This window comes from Numida meleagris, chromosome 3 (assembly GCF_002078875.1).
Source record: "Numida meleagris isolate 19003 breed g44 Domestic line chromosome 3, NumMel1.0, whole genome shotgun sequence".
NCBI classification, from domain to species: domain Eukaryota; kingdom Metazoa; phylum Chordata; class Aves; order Galliformes; family Numididae; genus Numida; species Numida meleagris.
Genome location: NC_034411.1, coordinates 12,292,932 through 12,316,864, shown reverse-complemented (window position 1 = coordinate 12,316,864; position 23,933 = coordinate 12,292,932). Strand labels below are relative to the sequence as shown.

At 36.6% G+C, this 23,933-nt stretch overlaps 1 protein-coding gene across 14 annotated transcripts in view; it reads right to left on the bottom strand.

Moving 5' to 3' along the window:
• Positions 1-23,933, bottom strand: part of TASP1 (taspase 1) — a 76,950-nt gene that overhangs the window by 10,196 nt on the left and 42,821 nt on the right. For 8 of the 14 annotated variants that reach the window (XM_021392202.1, XM_021392208.1, XM_021392203.1 and 5 more), the window contains 3 exons: positions 15,952-16,062; positions 7,484-7,594; positions 3,975-4,048 (listed from right to left, as the gene is read on the bottom strand). In XM_021392202.1, the coding sequence (XP_021247877.1) occupies positions 3,975-4,048; positions 7,484-7,594; positions 15,952-16,062 (296 nt within the window). Of the gene's footprint in view, positions 1-3,443; positions 3,559-3,974; positions 4,049-7,483; positions 7,595-15,951; positions 16,063-23,933 lie in introns of those variants that run through there. The other 6 variants (XR_002437027.1, XR_002437026.1, XR_002437028.1 and 3 more) reach the window with 4 other exon arrangements.

Below are 23,933 nucleotides of genomic sequence, written 5' to 3'. Positions count from 1 at the left end.
CATGGCAAAGGGTCTCAAAGCCCTTCATGCAAAGTGACACTTAAATGGCTCCAACAAATGCTACATCAGGCCATAAGATTTCAAATATTGCACAAAACCCATGACAGTGTGGACAGATCTCCAGGAAACAATACTGTAGTTATCAGAATATTCTCCCAATGGTGACAATAAAATTGCTTAAGCTATCAGGATGTAACCTAATCAGTACAGGAAAATTTGAAACGATTAATTGAAAGCTGCCACAGTATCTTTAAAGAGATCAGAGCTCGGGTAGCCTTTTTAGCTGGTACTACGATCAGCTGCTGGATCTACTGTAGATCCATAAAAAAATACCTGGAAGGTTATTCTGAAGACTAGAATCTCAGAAAGAGAAGAAAGTTTGGGTAAAAGAGTTAACAAATTATCAAAGATCTTGAATTTATATTGAGTCATTCATGAGTCAGCAGCACAAAAGGAAGGAATACATCTACCTCGCTAATTCATAACAATATTTAAACTTCCAGGCCTTCAATCTAGAAGGTAACTTTTGCTGATGCAGCAGTTACCGCTACAAAAGGAGCTAGATAAGTGCAGAGGAAATCCACAGACTATTATTTTCTATCTTTTCTCATGGCTACGGTCAGAAGTTTCCACAGTGGCCTAAAACATTCAGCAGTCCCATTTAATGGCTAGAAATAGCTGAGTGCCAGATTATGTGACAGTTCTATCGTTACACACATGTCAGTGAAAGAACTCGCTTCAGGAGATCTTGGGAGGTCCAGTCATGTTGCTAATAAACAGGCCTCACGTTGAAATAATGTGTCACGGTATTGCTTCAGGAAGAAAGACTGGGACAGGTAACTGCTAAAACAGAATGTATATGTCCCTTAAGTACACCACAGCTGAGGGTTCTAGGTTCCAGCCGGGACGAAGTTGTAGCAATAGGCAGTATACCTCAGTTCCAAGAAGCGTATTAAAAAAAGTTACAGTTGTTCAGACAAAACATTTGTTTCCTTCCACGTCCAGTATGTGAACACTGGTGCTGAGTGATCATTAAACTGCCAGTGTCAAGAGGGATGACAAAAAATAAAGAATACAATGATAAACCAGTAAGGATATGCTTCAAGCAGTTACTTCTGACAATAATGTGAGGACCCAAGGGCATAAGAACATGAAGAAAGTCAGATATCCACTAGGCAGGTAGTGAAGAGGACATTACCAGTGTTATCCATAGCGATGGCGCTGAAATACTTTCAGCATTGAGAGAGCAGAAAGCAAGCAATAGGAAACACTATCAGAGATGACTGCGTCAGCAAAAAAGGTGTGAACTTCATTTATCTGGCAAGCCTCCACACTATTTTTAATGAACAAGAACCTTCAACCTAACATTTTAAACCAGCTTCCAACAGAAAACTGATTTTTCCAGGCAACTGATTTTCCAAAAAAAGACTGGAAAGTATGCTTTAAATCAATTATTAGTCACAGTGCAAAATTGTTCTACAGCTCTTTCGGGCTCAGCCATTTTATGCATTCAGGCTGGCTAGAGAGCATACTCACAGTCTTGTTTGGAGGTGACCTGCCAGCTGTGTCATGTCTAATTGGAAGGAAATAAAGCCCCGTTCCAAGGCTGACTCCTGATCAGTACTTGGAGAGCTCACAACGCTAGAAGCCAGAAGCACCATCAGGTTAGGGTGCACAGTTTTGAGTCTGCGATTCCACTTTCCTTTCTCACTTTGCTTTTAAGGAATTGCTGACTGGTAGTTGGTTGAATATGTTTCCACCTCTTGAGCACACTAGTTTCTGCAGGTGAGCTGGTTTCCAGCTGGTCAGAGTGTGTCTGCCATGTAACAAAGGCTTCTGATACCTCCACAATCTTAGCACTGGATTCATAACCACTAGCTGCTAGGTACAATGTGTTAGCCTCCGATACAGCAAGAAACACACCAAGATTATAAAGCAGGACCTCTCTTCTTCAGGATGTACCCCTTTATGTAATTATGATTCTAATTCATAACAGTGGATGCAGAATAAAACTTGAGTCCTCGACTAATGAAAGAAATAAAAACTGAAGTTCCCTACCTCCCTAGAAAAACAGGAAAGCAACAGGTTTCCGTGCAAGCTGCTGCCTGATGATTTTGCTACGGTACTCATAAGCAAGTGGTATCTTACACTTTTATTTTTATACCATTATTTTTTTCAGGGCAAGCACACAAAATTAACTGTACCAAAACAGTTACTCTATTAAAGAAAAAAGTTTATATATATTTATTTAACTTACAATACACTGTGTTCTATTTCAAGCCCAGTTTTCCATCTATAACTTTGCCCTAGTTGTAGCAGAATAAGATTCCAGCTTTTATGACAGAAGACTTTTTTGATCAATAGAAGTCAGCAGCAAAAGCATTTGTGGTTTTTCTCTGGAAAGCATTTGTAGCCACAGACTCAAAGAAGGAAGAAAGGGAGGGGGATTAACTCTTCAATGAAGGTCAAAAACATAATTTAAAAGTGAACCAAGAGGAGCAGCTGTGTCTGTCAGCACAATCAAGATTACCAGCTGGAGAATTTACCAGCAGTATGAAAACAATGTGCACCAGATGTCAAATGTTGCAACTGTGAGTAGGAAAACATCTCTGGGCACGGTACTGTCATGCTAGTACTCATTACCAGATAGATTTCATATTTAGCATTTATTTATTAATAAGAGTGACACTACCAGGAAAAAATAATAACATTTCCTTAGAAACAGCTTTTGAGCCTTCCAGTGTAAGCCAGAAGCAGGTATGCACACTGCGATAATTTAATGTTGTACATTCTAGAAATTCTCCTTCTTTCACTGTGAATGCAATATAACAACTTTTAAATTTACTATTGAATACTAGAACATCCACAGCTCAGCTTGCATTAGTTTTACTTTGTTCACTCTGAGCTTTTAATTTGAGTTTGGATTCTTTTCCAATAAAACGTAAAATAAATATTAAGATAACAAGTGAGAACACACCTCATTCCACTAGAAATCACTTGACATATATAATGAAAGAGAATACTTCACTAACACCACTACCAACATTTCCTTTACCAGTTTTTTACCTTCTTTCTACTTCTGGGGCATTCTTACATTAAAGAAAAAAAATTACCTTTCACTCCTTAAGTCAGACATCTGTTCCCAATGCTCCAACCAGCAGTTGCACCATTTTTAGTGTGTAAAATTATCTGATGTCAGTTTTGCTCTTTTGTATGTTTTTTTCTGTTACTATAATTATTCTTTCACTCACATTCTCCATTATAGTTATCTCTCAAATGAAATACAGCATCCCCTACGCTCCCAAAAAAGCCAAACAAAAACAGAGAAAGACACATTATAGATGACTATGGAAATGATTCTGTCTCCACCTGCAGCTTCCCCCATGCTGATTCTCATCGTCCAAAAACCTTTCTTATATGTTCTAGTTGCTACATGGTAGTACCTGCCTTTTTCTCCATTCAGTGCTGTATTCCAAAGAAGAGGTGGCTCCTCGGTTAATCTCTGCTGTTTGATGTTTATGATTTTTCCAGTTTCTGCTGCTAAACTCAGTTTCAATTCTCATTTAAAAAAAAAAAAAAAAAAAAAAGGGAGGAAATAGTCTTTTCTAGGAACTAGCTCAAAGGTTTTTTTTAATATCATCTCCCTTTTTCCTTAGTGGTTCAATTCCTTTATTTGGAGGATGACATACCCACAGGAAAATACTGTACTATCCAATAAGTATAACTGAATCAGATGGATATAATTATTCAAATATAAACTGATATAATATGTACACCATTGTAGATTTGTTAACCACTGTAATTAAAAAAAGGGAATCAGAAATGCTACAGCAATAGATACATTCAATTTCCACTGCACCCATTACTTTTTCCTTCTCTTCAAGACAAAACATTTTGAAATATTTCACTAAACAGATTCTCCTTAACCTCTGCACTCATACTTACTGTATTACAACCTATTCTTCATGGCTTACCTTAGCCTTGCCATCCTGCGCAGACATATATCCTACACACATGCTCTCTGTTGTATGGCTCCACAGAAATTCCACTACAATGAAAAAATGCAAGATGTCACAAAAGTGCTTATAAGATGTAATTTAACAAGACAGAATCTTCAGAAACAAGACCAAGTCCAATCATCTTGACCTCTAGCACCGGCTATACAGGATACTCACAGCTTATTTAGAATATAATGTTAAAGACCAACAATTTTGTGTAGTACTGTATACTGACAGCTCATTTAGAATGCAATACTAAAGGCCAACAATTTTGTGCTTGTAGTGATAATGATTTTGAAAACTAAACACTGGCAAGGTGTACTGTTAATGCATGTTAATCCAGAAATCATTTTTCTGAATTTTGAAAGTGGCCTGATTTACCAGCCTTCTAAACAGCTCATTACAGGAATCTTTAATTCCCCAATATGGACGCACACACCCTATATGCACACATACCCTAAAAAATTCAGATGAAAAGCATATTATTCGTATGTTTAGGAGAGCTTTATAAAGAGATCTTACAGAAATTAAATAAGATGCTTTGAAAAGCCATTTTCACATATTTTATTATAGACAGGACTTTTGCAACTACAAAAAGCATGCTTAGGTGTTTTTTGAAACTCAATTCATTCATATTCCTCAGATTCCTTTAATATGATTGACGAAGGTCATAGCATGCTGAGTATGCTTCTCCTTTGAAACATTTTTCCTTGCATAGCAATTAACCATTAGTAGAACATTAAATTTCTGACAATCCCAGTAGACTTGCAAATCCTGACAGATCTGTAGATATAATGACAAAAGAAAAATGAACTTCATTTAGGTATGCAGTTGGCTTCCCTGTAATAGATTCATGATTTACACAGCCAAAGTTTAGCCAAAAATTTTCAGTGATTCTTATTTAATGCAATGTAACTGCATTTCCTGAGGCCAACCCTTCCCTAACACTCTTCAGGGTGTTAGGGTCAACTGAAGAGTCAACTGTCAATGAAATTATTTATTTTTTTTAGACAAAATTAAATTTATTTTTTAATTTTGAGAAGCTGAACAATATTTCACACCAAATACCCTCAAAATATTCCTTTGCCTTTGATAACTCTATACACATTCTCTTACAATTTTAAGATCTGTTTTCCTTCTACATTGTTCACCAAAGATACCATACACTAGCCTGCAACATGATTAGCTGTTTATTAAAAGTAACAGAATTACAATCAGAATCCTACATTACAAACTTAATTCTGTAAGGACATTTCAAACATTTTCTGCTACTTAATAAATATCTTTCCTGCAATTTATTTCAGTAGTTTAAAAAAAAAAACTTGCAATGGAGACAAATGATTTCATTATTTTATACACCGAGTTCTTAAGTATTACACAACTTATCTGCAATTAAAACAACATAAATAGTACATATGTTTAATTATACGTTAACATAAAAAGGCAGAAATTTCTACACACAAAAAAAAGAAATATCTATAGAATAAGCTGTGCTACAAGATTCTTCTTTCAGTGGAAAGAAAATGAAAAAAAAATCAAGAGACAAACAGTCTTTACTTACAATGTACAAGTATGGGGATTTTCATTATAAAATTTGAGGAAAAATATTGTATCTTCCTTAATAAGAACATGTTTTCTTGCATCGAAGTCAAACATTACATAGAAAATATTACTCTCACTTCCAAGTGTAAGAAATTGAAGGCTGATTTTATTTGTTCTTGTTTAATTAGGCTTGCATCGTCATTTTCTAAACTCTTTTTTAAATGTAGAATTTATGTGGTGGGATTCTTTCCACTAGATTAATAATGACATAATCATGTCATTCCTGAATTTGAAAACTGTAAATCAAACTTGCAACATTCTCTGCATGTTTAGCAACCCCATGTCGTGATTCAGGACTCAGCATGAGACCGTCTTGGCTTTCCAATAATTGAAAGACATAATAGAACTACTTAGCAGTCTATTTTTCCAAAAAGACAAGCTGTTCAAGTAATAACTCCAAAAAACGTAACGTACCAAACTTATTTCCAAATTCTTTTCCCATTCAAGACTTCAAAAATCCCTCTGTTGTACACCACTACTATCCCAGCTGTATTGAGTGTATGGTTAAGATTCACCTCACAAATCTCTGGGTTTTTGCAAAAGCAAAACAAATGTACACAAAACTCGTACGGAAGTTGTGTTGATTAAACGCATAACGTGCACATCAACCTTGATTGCTGGATTGACAATCATGAATGCTACTTACTGTACTGAGAAAGATAACATACTGGAGTAAATAACTGGGATGTGGAGTTTCAGTGGGATAGAAGTAGCAATGAACTAAGACAGAAGTGTCTATCTAAAGAGTAGCCTATCAATTAAAAAGAAATTATGCAATTCAAGAATTACCAGGTGAGATGCTAAGACAAGCCTTAATACACAAAGTCAAATTTGGTGTTCAAATTTGTCAAATCAGATCCTAAAAGATATGAAAGCTACCTCAAATCTGTAATGCTTCTGACAGCTATTCAGAAAGCACTTGAGGAAACAAGAGAAGAGAATTAAACTAAAGGAAAAACCTTTCATTCTGGTAGCGCACATAATGAAATGTGTACTACCCAGGCTCACATGACCCAATACATAAACACACGGTACGGCTGGACATATATGCACACAAGAAAGCATATGGTACAAGTGGCACGCCAAAATAATTCACAGGCTTTACTGTTTTCTTGTGGTGCTGTACCTAACGGAGGTCAGTTTCCTGGCTGTTTCTCTGCTAAGGAAAACTACCTACCAGCCTCCTGTAGTACACTTGTTCCACTGTAAAGCAGTGAGATGGATAAATTTTTTTTCTAGGACATATAGGGCTGAAAGGCTCCAACCTTTTTTAACCAATCAGCTACTGATGGAGGCAAAGATGTTTTCTGCTCATCTCAATATAAAGAAGTACTCTTGTTATGTGCGTAGGCAAACAGTAACTGCAGCTTATCTGAACAGATTTTCCTAGGCAAAACAAAAAGAATTTCTAACTACAAAGTGATTTTCCTTCTGAATTTTAAATCTATCATCATCATATTCATGTTTTATCCTGAAAAAAGTAGGAAAAAGTACTTTTTAGATCATATTTTTGGCACATAAGCCACTGAGAAGCATTAAATGAGCATATGCATTATCCCTAGCTAAACATACAATTCTTTGTTTGCAGAGGATATCCTGCCACCCCAAGCAACCACTATTTCTATGCCATGGTTTTAGAGGGGTTCAATTATGCTAAGAATTAACAAGTCAGACAGAGTGCTCTTTTCCACATTTTTTCAGAACAAAGAAGGCATATACTATTATTTCACTTTCTAAGGTTCTATAATCTCAAACAAACTGTAATCATTTTTACTACCCCTGTGGCTTTTAAGCAATGGTAAACATACAATGTCAGTTTTTATTTCATCTTTTACCTTGATTTAGCACCAAACCTCAAGTAAGAACGAGTAAGGAAATATTACCTAGTAAAGTTGGCTTTTCCTGTGATAATTCAGGTTCTGCTGAACACCTGCAAGATCGAAGAACTATCACACCTCCGAGTACACCATCTTCATTGGCAAGAAAAGGTGAACCTGGATGAAATTTTTATCAATAATTATTTGTGGTAGGATTAGTTTCTTAGATTTCTTAATCTCATCACTAATGATTGAAAAGCCTGTCAAGGCCAACCACTGCTTTTACAAAAGCAACTTTTAATTTTTCTTATGAGTAACTTTCTAAATAGGTTTAATGGTTCATGAAAACTTAGTCTTGCATTACATAAATGGCAAAGATCACACTGGAAATTCCCATGGTAGCCTTAAAATGAAAGCCTGAAAATTCATTATTTAATTCAAAACAGAGTAGAAAACACCAGACTCAAGCAAGAAAAAAATATCTGAAACTTAAGTAGTGATTTGCTCACCGCTTTGTGAGCACCTTTACACTCTTTCTTATCTGTAGATGGAAATAATGCAAAACTTTGAATTACAGAAACATAATATGCCACGAACTTTTTGTGTTGCTGCTACATTTTTCTGCAGGCAATGCATATCTGAACATCCCAAACTTGAAATTTAGAATTCAGTCTGGATTCTAGAGTGACTCACAAATTCTCAGCACATTAACATCAGATCAAACACCACTCACACAAGAGGAAAGTGCAAAAGATGGCCAGGCTGTGCTATGAGACACTCCAACTTCAGGCTGCTCTGTAAGACCTAGTGAGCCTCATTGAAGCCACCCCTTCCAAATCTGACATTAGAGAACCTGTGTCATCATTCTTTTTCTGGGAAACCAATCCAATGTAGATCACAACTTTTCACCTTAGCACAGGCAGTTCAAGTACAAATAATGTATCTTTTCATGTAGGATTCAAAACAGTCAGAGGCACATTTAGCAGACCTAGAAACTTAAGTTCAGCTGCTGGGCTTTAGAAAACTTCCATTAATTCTAAAGAATATCTCCCAAACTTGCTCCATTTCTCTGGTTTCAGATGCATCTATTCTCTTTAGTTTTTACTTCTCAGTGGCATTATTCATTAATAATCATTAGAAAAGCATTTCTGACAGGAAATTGTACTCTTTTGAAGTGTCACTGAAGTCAACGATACTGCATGTGAACCTTCAAGACCCTCACTCCTAGCAGACAAAGGCACAAAAAAAAGATTCTGGACTTTAAAGATACATCAGGGAAGCCGGCTACCTCTCAACAACCAGAATTTGTTCTCTAAGACTCTAAATAGTGAGAGTATGAATACATATGCTTTATATGACACAGTTTTATTGTGTTCTTTGGCATCATTCCAGACTCAAATTACAATACTTTAAATCAGATACTAACAATTAGGAATTCTGCTTTATAACATTTTAAAAATACAATGTCAAAAAGCACAGTGCTTCGAAGTAAGTGACTCATGGCACAATGTATCAGTGATCAAAAAGGGAAAAAAGCTACACTGAGTAAATAAAAATTGGAAATTACATTTGTGTGCACAACGTTCTTGGACCAAGAGAGAGATAATACAGAGAAATGGACTGTCAGGCTGAAGAAAATAATGTCTCAATTTTTAGTTCTTTTTGTACTGTGATTAACATAAAGATGGCCACATGTGAAAAAAATCAAGCAAATTTGGGTTACTTTTATAATTTACTCATTTTTCCCTATTTAAGGCACTCTGTAGAGAGACATCATCAAACTGCTATAGATGATCTTTCTTACTGTTTCATAAATATTAGCAGAAAACTCTACTTTTTCAAGTGGCTTTTCTGTTGTTAATTTAAGACATAAGATATAAAAATATTCTATCAGAAGCTGGAAAAGTTTTAAAGTTAGCTGCATCAAGTCTAAGCATTCTTTTTCTGGTTAGTAATTTAAAATGAGATTCCTACAGTTTTAAATAGGAAAACGACGGCATGATTTATGCATGATTTAAAATGCCTTGAGCTGCAACATTAACCAAGTATTTGCGCTTCAGCCCAAATAGATTCTGGCCACGTATTTGCAAAAAAACTGTAATTTTAACTCAAATACATAATTGCAACAGGCATTTTATTTGTTTTCCAATTATTTTCTATAAATAAATTAGTATACTATGTCTAATGTACAGACATCATAAAAGGCTTTGCTGGCCACAAGAACTTTAGAACAGATCTACTCATTTGCCCCCTTTGATTTGTCCACAGCTATTCCTATAGTTTAAATTATTCCTTTAATGCAAAAACAACAGTAAGAACTGGTTTCAAGCTTCAGTGAAAGGGAAACTGTAAAGCTTACCACATTTGTTCTCAACCAAAGGACAGTCATATTCAGATGTGATAAAAAGCTGATCATTACAATACATGTCCATATTGCAGGAATAAAACAATATAACAAATGTAGCATGCTTAATCACAGAATCATATGCCAAAGGAGACCAGGCCTTCCTTTGTAAGGATGAAACACAACCGTAGCGCTGGACTGACACAGAGATGAGCAAAATGGCCTAGAGTGACTTGCAGGCAATCTGAACAGAGTATTAAAACAAAGCGTGTCTTAAAAGTTTCTAATATGCAAACAAAGCAAAGAAGATGAGACCCATTATCTCCCTTATAGAGGTGGAAACAGCGTTACTTGCCCAGTGATGCACAACACATGAGACAAACCCAGAACCTATAGCCTCCTTGCACACACTTCCGTTCGACATCCCTTTCACCACTTCTGCTGTAGGCTGCCTTCCACAGAGTCATCAGAAACAAAACCGCGTGACGGCTCCATCCACCACTCCAAGCGCTTTCACCAGCAATTTCAGCTGAACCATCTCAATGCAAAACAACATCAATGACAAGTGAGGTGCCTCCAATTCACGGCTCTAGCTAGCTTGTGGGACATCAACCTCTAGTGACAGTAAAGAACAGCTGCCTACAGTAATAGTATTACAGCATTCTACACAACAGTAAATTCAAAAAGACTGCTTCTCCTCCCTTAAAAGACTCTAAGCCAAATTAAATATACACTGAACAGTACATTCTTTTAAACAGAGAATGTATATTATTTTCCAATTAACGCAACTTAAAAAAAAGATGGATTCAAATATATTAATATATTTTTTTAAAACAATGACTAGATCTACGTTAAGCAAGATTCCAAACAGTTGAAAGATGTACGTCCACTAATAAGCTTCTGAAAATAATGGTAGAAATATAGTATTATTCTTCACATCTAAATACAATCCATGCAATGTACACAAGAAATAATTTGAGTATTCTCAAAACACTGTGAATTCAAACATCAGGAACATATTTCATTAATTCAGTTCTAAAAATGATTTTATTATGGTGAAGCCTTTGAGAAAAAGAAAGAATAGTGCAGACTTTTGTAGAATAATAATAATATTAATAACAAAAACAACAACGTAGGTAATGGTGTTTTTCATGTATATATATATATTATCAAATTAGTACTTAAATAGAAAGAGAAAAGCTGAAACTGAGTAACTTTCATGTATATGAATGTCATCATGGTTTCACATTAGACGGGAAAAGCGATCTGACTTCCATATTTCTAAATGAGTTTTGCTCTCTCTGTGCTCTTAAGAATGACAGATCCTGGTATTAATTATTTAATTATTAAATTAATTAATTAAATTAAAAATTCAGTGAAAACAAAATATGCCTACTACTCAAAAATACTTTTAATTGCAACAAAGTATAACTGCTAGACAAAGCTTTGATCTCATAGCTTGCTAATCACAAAGCTACAAAAACATGGGCAATATCAGTTCAAGTCTCCATGAAACTCACTGTTCTTTTTTGTTTATACCAGCATAACACTGAAGAATTCGGCAAGAAAAACCCAAACCAAAACTTGCAGTAGGGCATCTGACTGGTCACACCTGAGAGAATGGGTAGTAAAAACCAACCAAATAAAAAATATGTTTTAGTTCTCACCTCCCTGAGTCACAAAATTATGTTTTACAGAACATATGTCCCTCTTTCAAAGCTCAACTATTCTGTTATTGCTAACTGACACATGGAAAGCATTATGAAGTTTTCATTTATATATTTTGTACCTTATTATTCTGCAATAACAGTCTCTTAAAATCACGCAAACATCCTCACGGCAGCTCCACATTCACCGATCCCATCACGTACTGCAAGAGCAACCATAGCTGAACACCAGCCTCAGAACAGGGCTGAAGCAATGCACAGGAATTTCACAAGCGTTAAGACAAGAAGTGGCCTCAACATTCAGGCATCTTCTATAGCTAAAAACACCGAGCAATGTTTTCCTCTGTCTCTTGTAAATTAAACAGCTTCCAAGCTGAAGAGCACTTACTCCAAACCATTTTTTTTAATGATATATCCATATGTGCTAATCATTTCTGACCCTGTGCTACTTCCCAATTTGTAGCTACTAGACAGACACAGTCTAGCACAGATCTGATACTTAACAGTAAAAGAAGTGTTTTCAGTTATCCAGCTGAAGGACTAACCAGTTGTTCATCAGATGTCTGCTATTCATAGTCATCCACAGTAGAGAAACCATTACCAGCTTCCCTGTCTACATTAGCTTTCAAAGTCTTCAGAACATGGCTCTGACCACTGAATGTGGTGTAGTGGAACCAATTAAGTGCTGTAGCGTCCTCCACCTAAATAGTTCTGTATCTTCTTGTGCATCTTTCACAATGTGAGTGAAATTCAGATTTTCTTAGGTCCGTAGTTCACCTACCCAATGCACTTTGTCAGCTTTTGTACAGAACATCTTTAAAATGAAGCTGTTCAGCCCTGTGCTTCCGCTATGTACCACACTATGTATCAAGCTAACCATTTAAACAAACATTAGAGGAAAACATAAGCACTAAATGAAGCCAGCTTTTAATTTCATGCAGCATCATTTGTTAAATATTCAAGCACAAGCTGTCCGAAACCAGAGATTTTATATTTTACAGTAAATAAGTAAGTTAAAACTTCAGTTTGAAATTTTTAAAGAAGCTGCAAGGGAAAGCATCTGTACTTTCAAACTTTATAAGTAAGATTTTAAGAAGTTAAATAACTGAGGATACTGCTATCCAAAAAAAGCCCAATGCTCTTAATAAGAAGTGCAGGCAGGACATAGACAAACCTGAGTGTAACACCAACATGTCATGGTAGTTTTTTAGATGTTTTATTGCATAAATAACAGAGAGCTCTGCTCAGTGCTGCCTGCCATCACACGCAAACTTGTGAAATCTTAACCTTGCAGTGGATGAAATATGTTACATGAAACTTCGGGATCACTTCATTCTTTTCTCAAATCTCTTTCTCTGCATCACAGAGAGGTCATATTAATGCTTCCATAGCGTGCTTCCTCTGCTTGCAGGAGGATACTACAAAGCTTAGAGTGATGCGGCATCTCAGTGTAAAGCAATAACAACGCTGTAACGACAGCTGCTGCCACTCTGGCAACAGTTTAAGCACAAGGATTTTTCAGCCTGTCAGCTTAACTCATAATTGGGAAATCTATGCTCTATGATTCCTAACTGTCCAAGCTCCTTCTCCCAAGGGAGGCATTTGGCACATGACTCCTAAAAGGGAAAGTTTCAGTGTCATCATGGTGTCACAACCTTCTCACAGACATTGTTCATCTGAGAACTGAAGTACTGCTTAAATGTACAAGAACAGATGAACACTTTTCTGCTAAGGGAAGAACAAACATCAGGATCCACCTATGTATGTTAGCGCATTACTTTCTAAAACTTTGTAAGAAACTTTAAAGCAGAATTCATAATGCTGTCATTGCTAAAAGCCTAGATTTCCCGCCAGTGAGATGACACAAACATTTACTCTAAGTCTACATTCCACAAACTTGGCCATATTTGAAAGGAATGATGAGTAACAAAATCCTCTGTTCTTCTGTATGGAAGATATTTCTGTTTACAGAACACCATTCTTCAACGGCTTTAGCATTCCTCTACAGGAGACATCAAGCCCACTCAACTTAGAAATAGTTGAAATTTAATTTCTCCCACCTCTGTTCTAACCATCAATTGTGCATCATTCACAGCAAGTTGGCTCTGAGAAAGGATGAGACAAGCACATCTGCCACTACTTTGTTCATCACCTGCTGTTTAAACAGCACTCACTGTTCAAGCCAGGCATTCCCTAGCTGGAAGGATTCCCAGGACTCTGTGGAGATTTGAAGAGTTCTGTAAACAGGAAGCACCAATCTGATGGCAACTGCCAAAATCAGCTGTTCCTCCCTCCAATACAAGTAACACACATTCTGACTTCTGACAAAACATTCCAGCTCTGCTTTGTTAGAGCTATTAATTTTTTTTGGCCTTGGTCCATCATAATTCTGGCTAAAGCTTGACACTGCCACAAAATAGGGCTTTAAGAAAGACTATCAAGGAAAGAATCCACGCCATTAGCAAGCAGGCTAGTAAGTTGTTTCACCTTATTTTATTGTTTAAGAATGGTGAGTAATCCTGAATCATGCCATACATCTTGAGGTAAGAACTAATACATCAACATCTATGAAAATTGATGGAAAAAAAAAATATTTACTACCTGATGTTTGATGTGCTATGCATTTTTTCAGCTCTTGCATTATATTAGCAAGATGTGACTTTGTGTTACATCTTCAAAATTGCAAAGTCCCTCAAATTTGCTAAAACAATTTGCTACAAACGTACGTGTAACCATGTTACACGTAAACAACAAATGTATCTGGATTTTGAGCCCTTCTCAATCAGTCTTCATCCGCAGGTCAGCTGAGGGCAAACTAGATTTCCTTGTTGCTAATCAAAACACAGAATTCAGGCATTTTACCTATACAAGAAGGCAGCTGTATCCCTTTTATCACTTCAGTGCTGCCCTGAAGTACCACTGAGAACCTTCTCAGGTAATACATATCCCTACCGTTGGATAACAAAAACCTGCAGTGATAAGTTTTGAAAACAGAAATAAGACCCATGGCTAATTAACATAAGAAATTACAAAGACGAATTACAAAACACTTTTCTTCAAGCTTGCCTACCACGTAAAGCATGAATTTGATCCTGTCCCTCCTACTTGTCACTTTCCCCTGTTTCATTAAGTTTTTTTCCCAAGGTAATAAGATATCACACTGTTAACACAGTATCTCTGTCCGGCTCCTCTTTCTCTGCAATGGATAGCTTCAGGTAAAAAGCAAAAAGCTAAGCAGCATTCAATATGTTCTTAAGTCCAATACAAACATTTTCAGAAAAGAAAATAATTTATATGTCACATAATAACCAGTTCACATTTAAAACAAAAACATCTGCTAAGCAAACGGGTGCAAAATATATTCAAAATATATTAAAAGGGGAAAAAAATGGAAGGATGAGCAAAAGCTGGTTGATCACATTAAAGACATTCTTACCAGGACAAACAGTAAGGGAAGCACTATTGCTAGCAGTTAGTAAAAGGAGTCATAGAAAAAAAAAAAAACTCAAAGCAACTTGAAAAAAGGACCTCAACTAAACAGTTCCTGACCTTTTTCACCTTTTATCAGGCAGTTTCTATGCTGTTAAGAAGTTGCAGTAGCTGTTGTTAGTGCTTGCATGCCTGTGTTTGTTAAGATGAAAACAAACTAGTATATTCTACGCGTATGTCAAAAATACCCTTTGGTTTGCTACAACAAACAGCACAGTAAGTTTAAGAGAGTATGGAGACCAAAAATCTGGTTTTCCTGAAGTCAGGTCACTTCCATATAGCAGCTGCAGAGTCCCATCGCTAATTGGTGACACCATCACACCTCATTTCTGAAGACCTCTTAGTCATAAATTCCTGATTTTCTGCACTGATATACTCCTAATTTTCTGCACTGGAATAAGTGATCAAATAAAAAAGTACTTCAATTATAATATCTTTGGGAAAAATTCTAGGATTATTTTGTTCTGCATTTTCACAGCACCTAAAAATGACTGCAATGCAGCAGCAGACTATCAAGTGCAGCCTTCTAGTGTGAAGGTGGCTCTTTCTCTAACAGTCAAATGTAATGCTGTCAAAACCAAAATTACGAAATCTATTTCATAATGTAAATAACAAACCAGAATCTGTCTCTATTAAATTAGAACATGAAGGTGTTTTGAGGTCTGCTATATTTAAAAGGGTTAACATGATGAATAATTTTTATTAATGCTGTTGAACAACCTCTAAAGCATGCTATTGTACACCACAGCCAATGATCCAGACAGGAAATTCTTTCTTCAAACCTCACCGGCTATTCTCTTACTCACATATCAGTTGAGAAATTTCCAAGGGCTTTCCTTTAGGCTTCCTAAAATATTCCTCTGTAGTTTGATTTAGCATTGTTTAGATGTAACACAGCACTAAATTTGAAGCCAACTGCAACATAAGGTTTCAACAGAAATCACAAAAGTAAGCATCCTACCTTTATGTGATAGGGTTAATGGCATTTTAAACAATGTTGTAAAATGCTTAGGCAATTAGTACCAGATACTTACCGATAAACTTGTTTTGCATAGTCTCTAGGAGAGCTTGGTGGGCATCTTCTGTTTGCAAAGCACATGAACATTCTCTGGCCAGTATGGTCCGTACAAGGTGCTCTCCACAACCTAGGGAAATATAAAGTTGAGGAACGGTCAAAATATAGGTAGTATTAAGAAAATATTCTATTGTTATTATACAACATCACAAGCAAAAAAATAAAAGGTGCATATGACAGGTATCTGCAATTTTTTATTATTTTTATTTTTTAAGAGAATGACACTGAGTCATCAGAAAAGAAAGTTGCTCCTGCAACTTCCCTGAAGTTGCTACTGCATAAAGACATAAACCACAAAAGGTTACATTCAGAGAGCAGAAACAGTCAAACTGTCTGACTCGTCATCCTTATCCAGATACCCCAGTTCAACTATAATGAGGTGACTGCAGTTTGATCAGATGCGCAACATCAAAGTGTATTAGGACCAAAAGTCGGTTAGGTAGTAGAATATGTGAAACAGGGTATGTGGAAGTCAAATATAGTCAATTCCCAATTATCTCTATACGTTTCTAGCCAATTTCTCAGTAACCACAAGGATGCAAGCACTGTGCTGTCTCCATAAAAAGACCGGTTCTAATCCAGTCGGTCTTACTAGCTCAGGTGCAAGAATGGACATACACAGTTTCCAGAGACAATCTATGGCTGGAACTCACCTCGCTTCTTTCAGTCGGCACAGAGCCAGAGCTGGTGAGGCACTGGACCTAGGCTGGCTTCAGACAAAAGTAGCTCAGTCTCCACGGGTAACTTTCACTTTACGGGAAGCATGAACAAGCCCAGAACAGAGGAAACTGAGCAAGTCTGGATGAAGCCAGCCTAGATCTGGCACAAAGAAAGAACAAATAAATCCAACCCAAGCTGGCTACACTGCAGCCAGCTGCGTGCCTCATCTCTGTGCTTCCCAGTGTTCTGAGTGTGGAGCACTGACAGCTTTGGACGCATCACTGCACAAACACTCACAGGCAGGTCTAGCACTGCCTCTTGGAGCTCCCACTGACTTCTTGTTCTTGCCACTGCTTCTAAGCCCCAGTAAACACAGAATCCTTCTCTAGGAATCTTTCTGGTTACTTGGCATATAATTATATCCTTCCCCTAAAGTGCAGAATGAGTTCCTCAAAACTGCTAAAATGTCAGGGAAAAAAAAAGACAAAAAGATTCCTTCACCCCCCCCCCGACATTTCCAAGATTTAAAAAAAAAAAAAAAAAAAGAACAAAAACCCTTCTGGAGCATTACGAATGCATTAGAAGTCAGTGAATAAGCACACAGATCAGACTGCAGAATAATTTTGGCTACATGTCCCAAAATCTTGCTACGTTCCACCATCAAAATCCCACCTTAGTCTTCAATTATGTGCTCTTTCAAATGGGCAGTGTCTCCTGGTCAATAGAATTCCATTACATTGAATTGTTTGAAGTGGAGTACTCTGGCATTGAATCTACACAAAATTGGCACTACAGAAAGATCAAAAATTCTTTGTATAGCAAACAGATTAAGTATAAGCCAGTTATAAATTTAGAGGAAAATGGAAGAGCTAAAATAGTATAGCAATTACATAGCAAAGGGAGACAGTTCTTGAGAGCACAAGAGGAAACCATTTTCACAGAGACTGCCAAACTCTCTAGTTATTGAGAACAGTGTCCTGGTTAGGCTATTATCTTCAAGAGGATCACACAATACAGCATCTTCAACAGTGCTTACAGGAAGGTCTGTCAGTTCATTGCCCTACTACTTCCATGCTGGTAACCTTTAGTCTACAATACAATTGAGAGTTATCTCATATTTATCCAAGACAAAGTAATTCATAAAGAATATGCAAGAGGTGCTAGATGCATTTTGTCCATAGATCACAACACAGCTGTTTTTTTTAAACAAATAAAACATAATCATTATGAAATTTAGCTGTAAAGAACAAAGCTCAGTGAGAATATACTCCAGTAAAAAGCTAGCAAGTTGACTTTTTCTCAAGCAATATTTGTTAACACCTTTACAGATAAAATTTATACACAGTGAGGTAAGAAACATGGGGCTTGGAGTTGAATCAAGCAAATGAGCAACAAAAATAAGAGTGAGCTTTTGCCTCTCTAAGTAGTAATAAAAACAGATGTTACTACTTCAGAATTTAAGTAATTCCTAAATCGGCATCAAAAAGACAATGGCCATTTCTTAGTATGATGTATTATCTTATTTTACCCCAAGAGAATGACTTTATTGAAGAGTTCCCAAAACATCAAGTCTGCTACAAAAAAAAAAAAAAAAAAAAAAAGAGATGGAAAACATAATATGGGCTAAGAACAGCTGCAGCCCACTGATGTAATCCAGGATGAACCACAAGCAAAGCAGCCTTGCAATTCTACTAACACATCACACATTCCTACATCCCCACAGACAAAGTGATTTCTTTTTGTTGTATTTATGTCAACCTACAAGGCAGTAAACTTACAGACTGCTGCTGGCAGTGCAAGTAAAAACCTTTCAGCACATCACATGCCAGCAATCTGCAGGGACAGATAACTAAGGAAAACAATATCCCCATTCCCCCTTTTTGAAAGGAAGAATTTCTTCCTTCAGTTTTTAACGTAGGAACATCTATTTTTGAACAAGAGAAGAAAATAAGTAGTGTTTCACATACTTAGATAAAGGTTGGGAAAAAATATATCATAATTTCAGTGATAGAACTGCACTTCCTCTTATCTCAAGTTAGAACCAAATACTACAGCATAATCTGTCTACAAGTTTAGCAGTCCAGGACATCTCCGTTGTCTCAAACTGGGAAAATGCTGCAGATTATACTAGGGCTAGACACAAAACAAATGCATAAGGAATTACAGCAATCGAAACCTGATTTATAACATACAATATAAATGGTGGGTTCACATCTATAACTTGATTCACTTCTAACCTAACCAGCACCAGTATGAGCCAACTTGAGAAAGACTTATATTAACTTGGACCAAGACAGCAACAGTCAGAGCTACTTCAATACATTCCCAAATCATGCATATAACCTAGTGGAAATGCAAGACCGCTTCATTTAACTATCTCACGTGATGCAACCTTTAATTATGAGTCTTACTATGCTTCAGAGTTTTTCACAAAATTACACTGAAATCAAACCAACAGGGATTCTCTAAGAAGAACTTTCAATTCTGCATTAAAGTCCAACTATGCTTGTTTTAGTAACTTTCCTGTAAAGAGAGACTAAATCATTTTATTATGCCTTCCCAGTCAGGATGAGGACTTCTTTGGTAAGCCAAAGCTCATTATATCTTAGAGGCAAACAATTAGCAATGACAGACAAAATCTTCCATAAGACTTCACACAAGAGTGAGTCAAACGAAGATGACTATCTGGAAAAATGTACTGAGTTACCCTGCTGCTTCTCAAAGAAAATCTATTTCATATAGTAAAGTATTTTTCGAACACAGTAATATTGTACAAACACCACGTTGCCTTCTGTTGTCCATGTTTGCAGGCACAAGTTGTTATTCTTTAGGATTACTATAGGCAAAGTGAGCAAAATTCTATTTTGATAAATGAAGAAAAAAATCAAAAGACAGATAAAGATTAGTATTTTGATGCAAGTTTCTAGCTTATTTGTTTTGAGGGGAAATGAATTTAAAAAACAGATTCCTAAAGGCTCCAAGTCATGTCACGAACAGTCTCCTCTGATAGAGGAAGCAAAGAGGGATAGCACACGACAGCCATAACACTTATTTCACACTTAAACCAAAAGATTTAAGAACTCAAACAAACAAACCAATCAATTTCCAACCCTAACTAATTAAGTTATTACCTCACACTTAGAAGTTTCTAACCCTGTCTGAGAACTGCTTTAGCGCTGGACATCATACAAAAAGCAACAGAACCGATTTTCAGAGACAGACCGTCTTGGATCGTGTTGTAGAACAGCTTCTGATGTAGTGTTTCTTTCAAACTGTAAAGCTGACCAGCAATGAAATACTACTTCCCTCTTCTGTGAGTATTTAAACGTGTCATCTCTGAGAACGCCACTTTTCCTACTCAGGCATTCCTCGCTGATTCATATGAGGTCCCCACAAGAACTATCTGAGAATCTATAGCCTTCTTTTTTCTCCATAGTCTCTCTTTGTTCTGTTATCTTATTATAATTTAGCATTTGTGTATGTATCAGTAGTTCTCTCAAGCGACTACCTCAGCCAAAAACACGACAGAAAAATACAAAGCTCCCAACAAGCCTAGGGCACAGCAAGATGGTCCTTCCTGCACTCCATGCCCCATGAAGCAGATGTTGCTGATTAGTGAATCACAGATCAAGCAAACCAGAAGTACCTGTTATGTTGTACAGCACTGTGCAACAAGTGAGATACATGCCATTCTGCAGAAAAATAAAAGATGGGAACCAATCACGGAAACCAGTTACTACATCGACAAATGACAACAATTTTTCCACTGCCATTCATAATTCCAATAGCAGGCAATTCTCTATACAGCATTTCTTTGTTACTCAATGTCAATATATGCATAAGACAAGAAATACACCAGGGTTATATACTTCAGCAGGTACTAATGTGAATTATTAACCCATTTACCTTTCTTCGGTATACTTTATGAAGTTACATAGAAGTATATACCTTGACTCACATTTTTAGCGCTTCGTCAGTGATACGTCAGATCATATTAGCATGAACAAAGCTTAGCAAAGTCAGGTTTTATGAGTATATGAATTAATGTGGTAGACCCAAGCTAAGTTTTTTGCTCTTCAGGTTCTACATAGCTGTATGTATACAAAGAGTTTTAAGCTTTAAGCCCCTTTGAAAGTTTCGTTCTGCTCAGCCTGCCAGTAAACTAAACCAATGCATTTCAATAGCATGCCCCTGGATAGGTACATACAGCAGGATAGTAGCTGTGGAGATAATCCAGATGTTTGTTAAAGCATCAGTCCCTCAACTGAGAAAACAGACAAGTCCATAACACAAAAGGTAGAGCGTAAAAGTTCATACTTTTCCTTCCTAATTGATGTCCTGTAGTTAGTTGCTGTATTCTGTAGTAATCCACTAGTTAGCCTATACAACTTTCACAATCAAACTACTGATTTTCAAGGTTGTTAACATCATTGATTTTCAGCTGCTAATTCGATACTATTTAATACTGAATATCTTGAAGAAAAGGTTAGAAATCTGAGCTGTAATATTTAAATTAGCACAGCTAACCTTCAGTACCAAACACTAACACTCTACCTAATTCAGAGGTTATAAAAATGTTAACTTGCTATAGAATTTGGTTCTTAATTTCAGCTTCATGTAAGAAATGATGGATTAAATTACTGCTTTTCCCTCAACATAGTGACTTCTCAAGTGGATTTTTAATGCTTAAAATAACCACAACAAGAGGGGAAAGAACCCAGCACAATATAAACTGAACATCCCATACAATGTGTGCTCTGCATCTTATAATGTCCTACCAATGGAACCAAGATGGCAAACGAAAGGAAGGCCTTCTGCAAAGCAAGGGCCTCCGAGCAGCGTGTCAGAAAGAAATTGTTTTTCTGCCTCTTTTGATGGGAGATGCTTTCAAGTCAGGAAATTAGAAACAGGTGTGCCAGAGGGCACACACACATCCATGCACCACACTGAAAAACACGCGTTTTCAATTTTCAGACATGAAAGAGACTCCTGTTGAATGGAAGGAGAAATGAAAATCTAGCTTTCTTTCTGCAAGCCATAAGCAGAGAGCTTATGGAGCTTTGACAAGCTGCCTGAGCCTGTCTAGCTATTGAAACGTACGGTACCTCAACACAAAGTGTTGGAGCTTGTTTTAAAGGAGTACAAAATGGAAACTTGCGCTACTCACATTCGAGAATGGAAAAATTAATCTAGTACACTCCACTGCCAAAATATGACTCTTCTCTTTTCAGAAGCTAAAGATAGAAATAACAGGTTATTTGTATTTCAGTATTTCATACAGCAGAGTCTGAACCCAGCCCTTTCAAGTTGTTTCAGTTCTTAGGTTATCATTTTGAGTAGAGCCCAGAAAACAAGTATCAGCTTACAAGTTACCAATTACTGTTTCTCCATTATTTCCTGAAGTAGCTTCTTAGTTTTGCCTAATGGAAACACGGTGAAACCTGTATTACAGTAAGCTCCTGTTGCTAGTACTGGGATCTCTAGGAAGAGATGACTAAAATCCTACAGGACAATGATGTTAAAAACTAAAATACAGTAAAATAAAAATATTTGGCTTGGAAGATATCAATAACAGTAAGTTACCTATTAAAATAGAAATTTAAGGACATTTCAGATTTTGAAATCTAATTCTGAAAAGACTGAGAATGCTACGGTCTAGCATAATGCACTACAGGACTAAATTAAAACAGCATAACTGTTAGCTTGTTGTACTCCTGTCTGCTGCTTCATCTTGCCTTCATACTAGTGGGGGAAAATTTTTACTTACAGACCTGCTGCCAGGAAGAACACCTGCAAGCAAAGTTCTGTGCGTTCCAAACGCATTGATCCTAGAGGGATCAATGGATCACATTCCTGTTGTAGACAGAAAATTCTTGGATGATTTAAGTTCCAAACTAACAAATATCTACCAAGAACATGCAAACTGAATTTTTTCCGAAAGGCTGTAACTCCTGTAGATTTGGGTTGGTTTCAAAGACAACAAAACACAAATCTAACATCAGGAAAAAATCTGTTTGAAGTATCTTCTCTAAGGAGCTCTATCCTTTATAAGGAGCTCTATTCTTTCTACACGTTCAAGTCTTTTCTATGAGCAAAAAAACCTAAAATCATTCCGTAGAATAAGTAATCTTGTTATTCTACAATTTTACAGTCAGTAAAAAAAAAATATATATAAATGCCAATTTATGAACCCATCACTTTCAAAAACTAGATAATGCCAGATAACTTCAGTTATGAAAAACCTGCTTGTTTCAACTGAAGAAGCATTTCAGATGCATCTACAAGAGAAAAAGAATGAAGAATAACTGCAGTTCCTTTAAAAAGGATATACATTTTACATTTTTATCTTTAATGTATTTTGAAAGATTAATTTCAGTAAAATTGAAAAGGAAGGACATAAATGATCTTTTTGCATTTGCCTTCATCAGAAATTTTGCTGCTCTTGACCTCTTTGCAAAAATAGTGCACTGTTCCAAACAACAAACTTTCACCACATCGAATTTCAAGGAAAGGAAATAAGGCAGCTTACGTATTAGCTAACTGTGTGCAACCACTTTCTCCGAATGACAGAATAATGTTTAAGACAGAAACAGAGTTCAGCGTGATGCAGTCTCCATTTCACTGTACACCACCTATTTCTGCTTAAAAAAAAAAAAAAAAAGTGCTTATCTGCTTATCTGACTGCTCCTTAGCACTACTACTTCCACAAATCACCCTCTGCCTGTTGCTTCCTCTCTCTTCATACAGCCTTGTGGTCATAGCACGTTAGTTCAGACTCCACGTGCTACAGAACAGCACTTCCATAAGGCATCTGGACATAAAGCCTGAACTCCTGACAGAAGCATTCACTTCAGAGGTAAATACTGATCTGTCTGGAGATAGATCTTTCTTCCTTTACTCTCTGCTTCACTGCCACAATGACGTAATTCTTCTCCATATGCAGCTGCTTCATCTGTGATGCATTACATTACCTATTATTCCCCAAACCTTACAGGACTAGACTGATTTTGAGAGACAAAACATACTTTTACAAAGAGATGAGCTGTATCATAATGTAGCTTAAACGATCCATGCAGGATATAAGATTTGCTTGTGAAATTACTCTGGACCTGTGAGCTCAGAAGGGCCTAGTTCAAACTGACAAACAGAACCACAGCAGCCACTACTGCCCTCAATGCACAGTCCTACATCATGTGTCAATCTATTTAGATTAAAGCTTCCTTGAGAAACATTTCCTCTTCACATTTGCAGATAACTGTGGTTCCTGCCGAAAATGAGTTT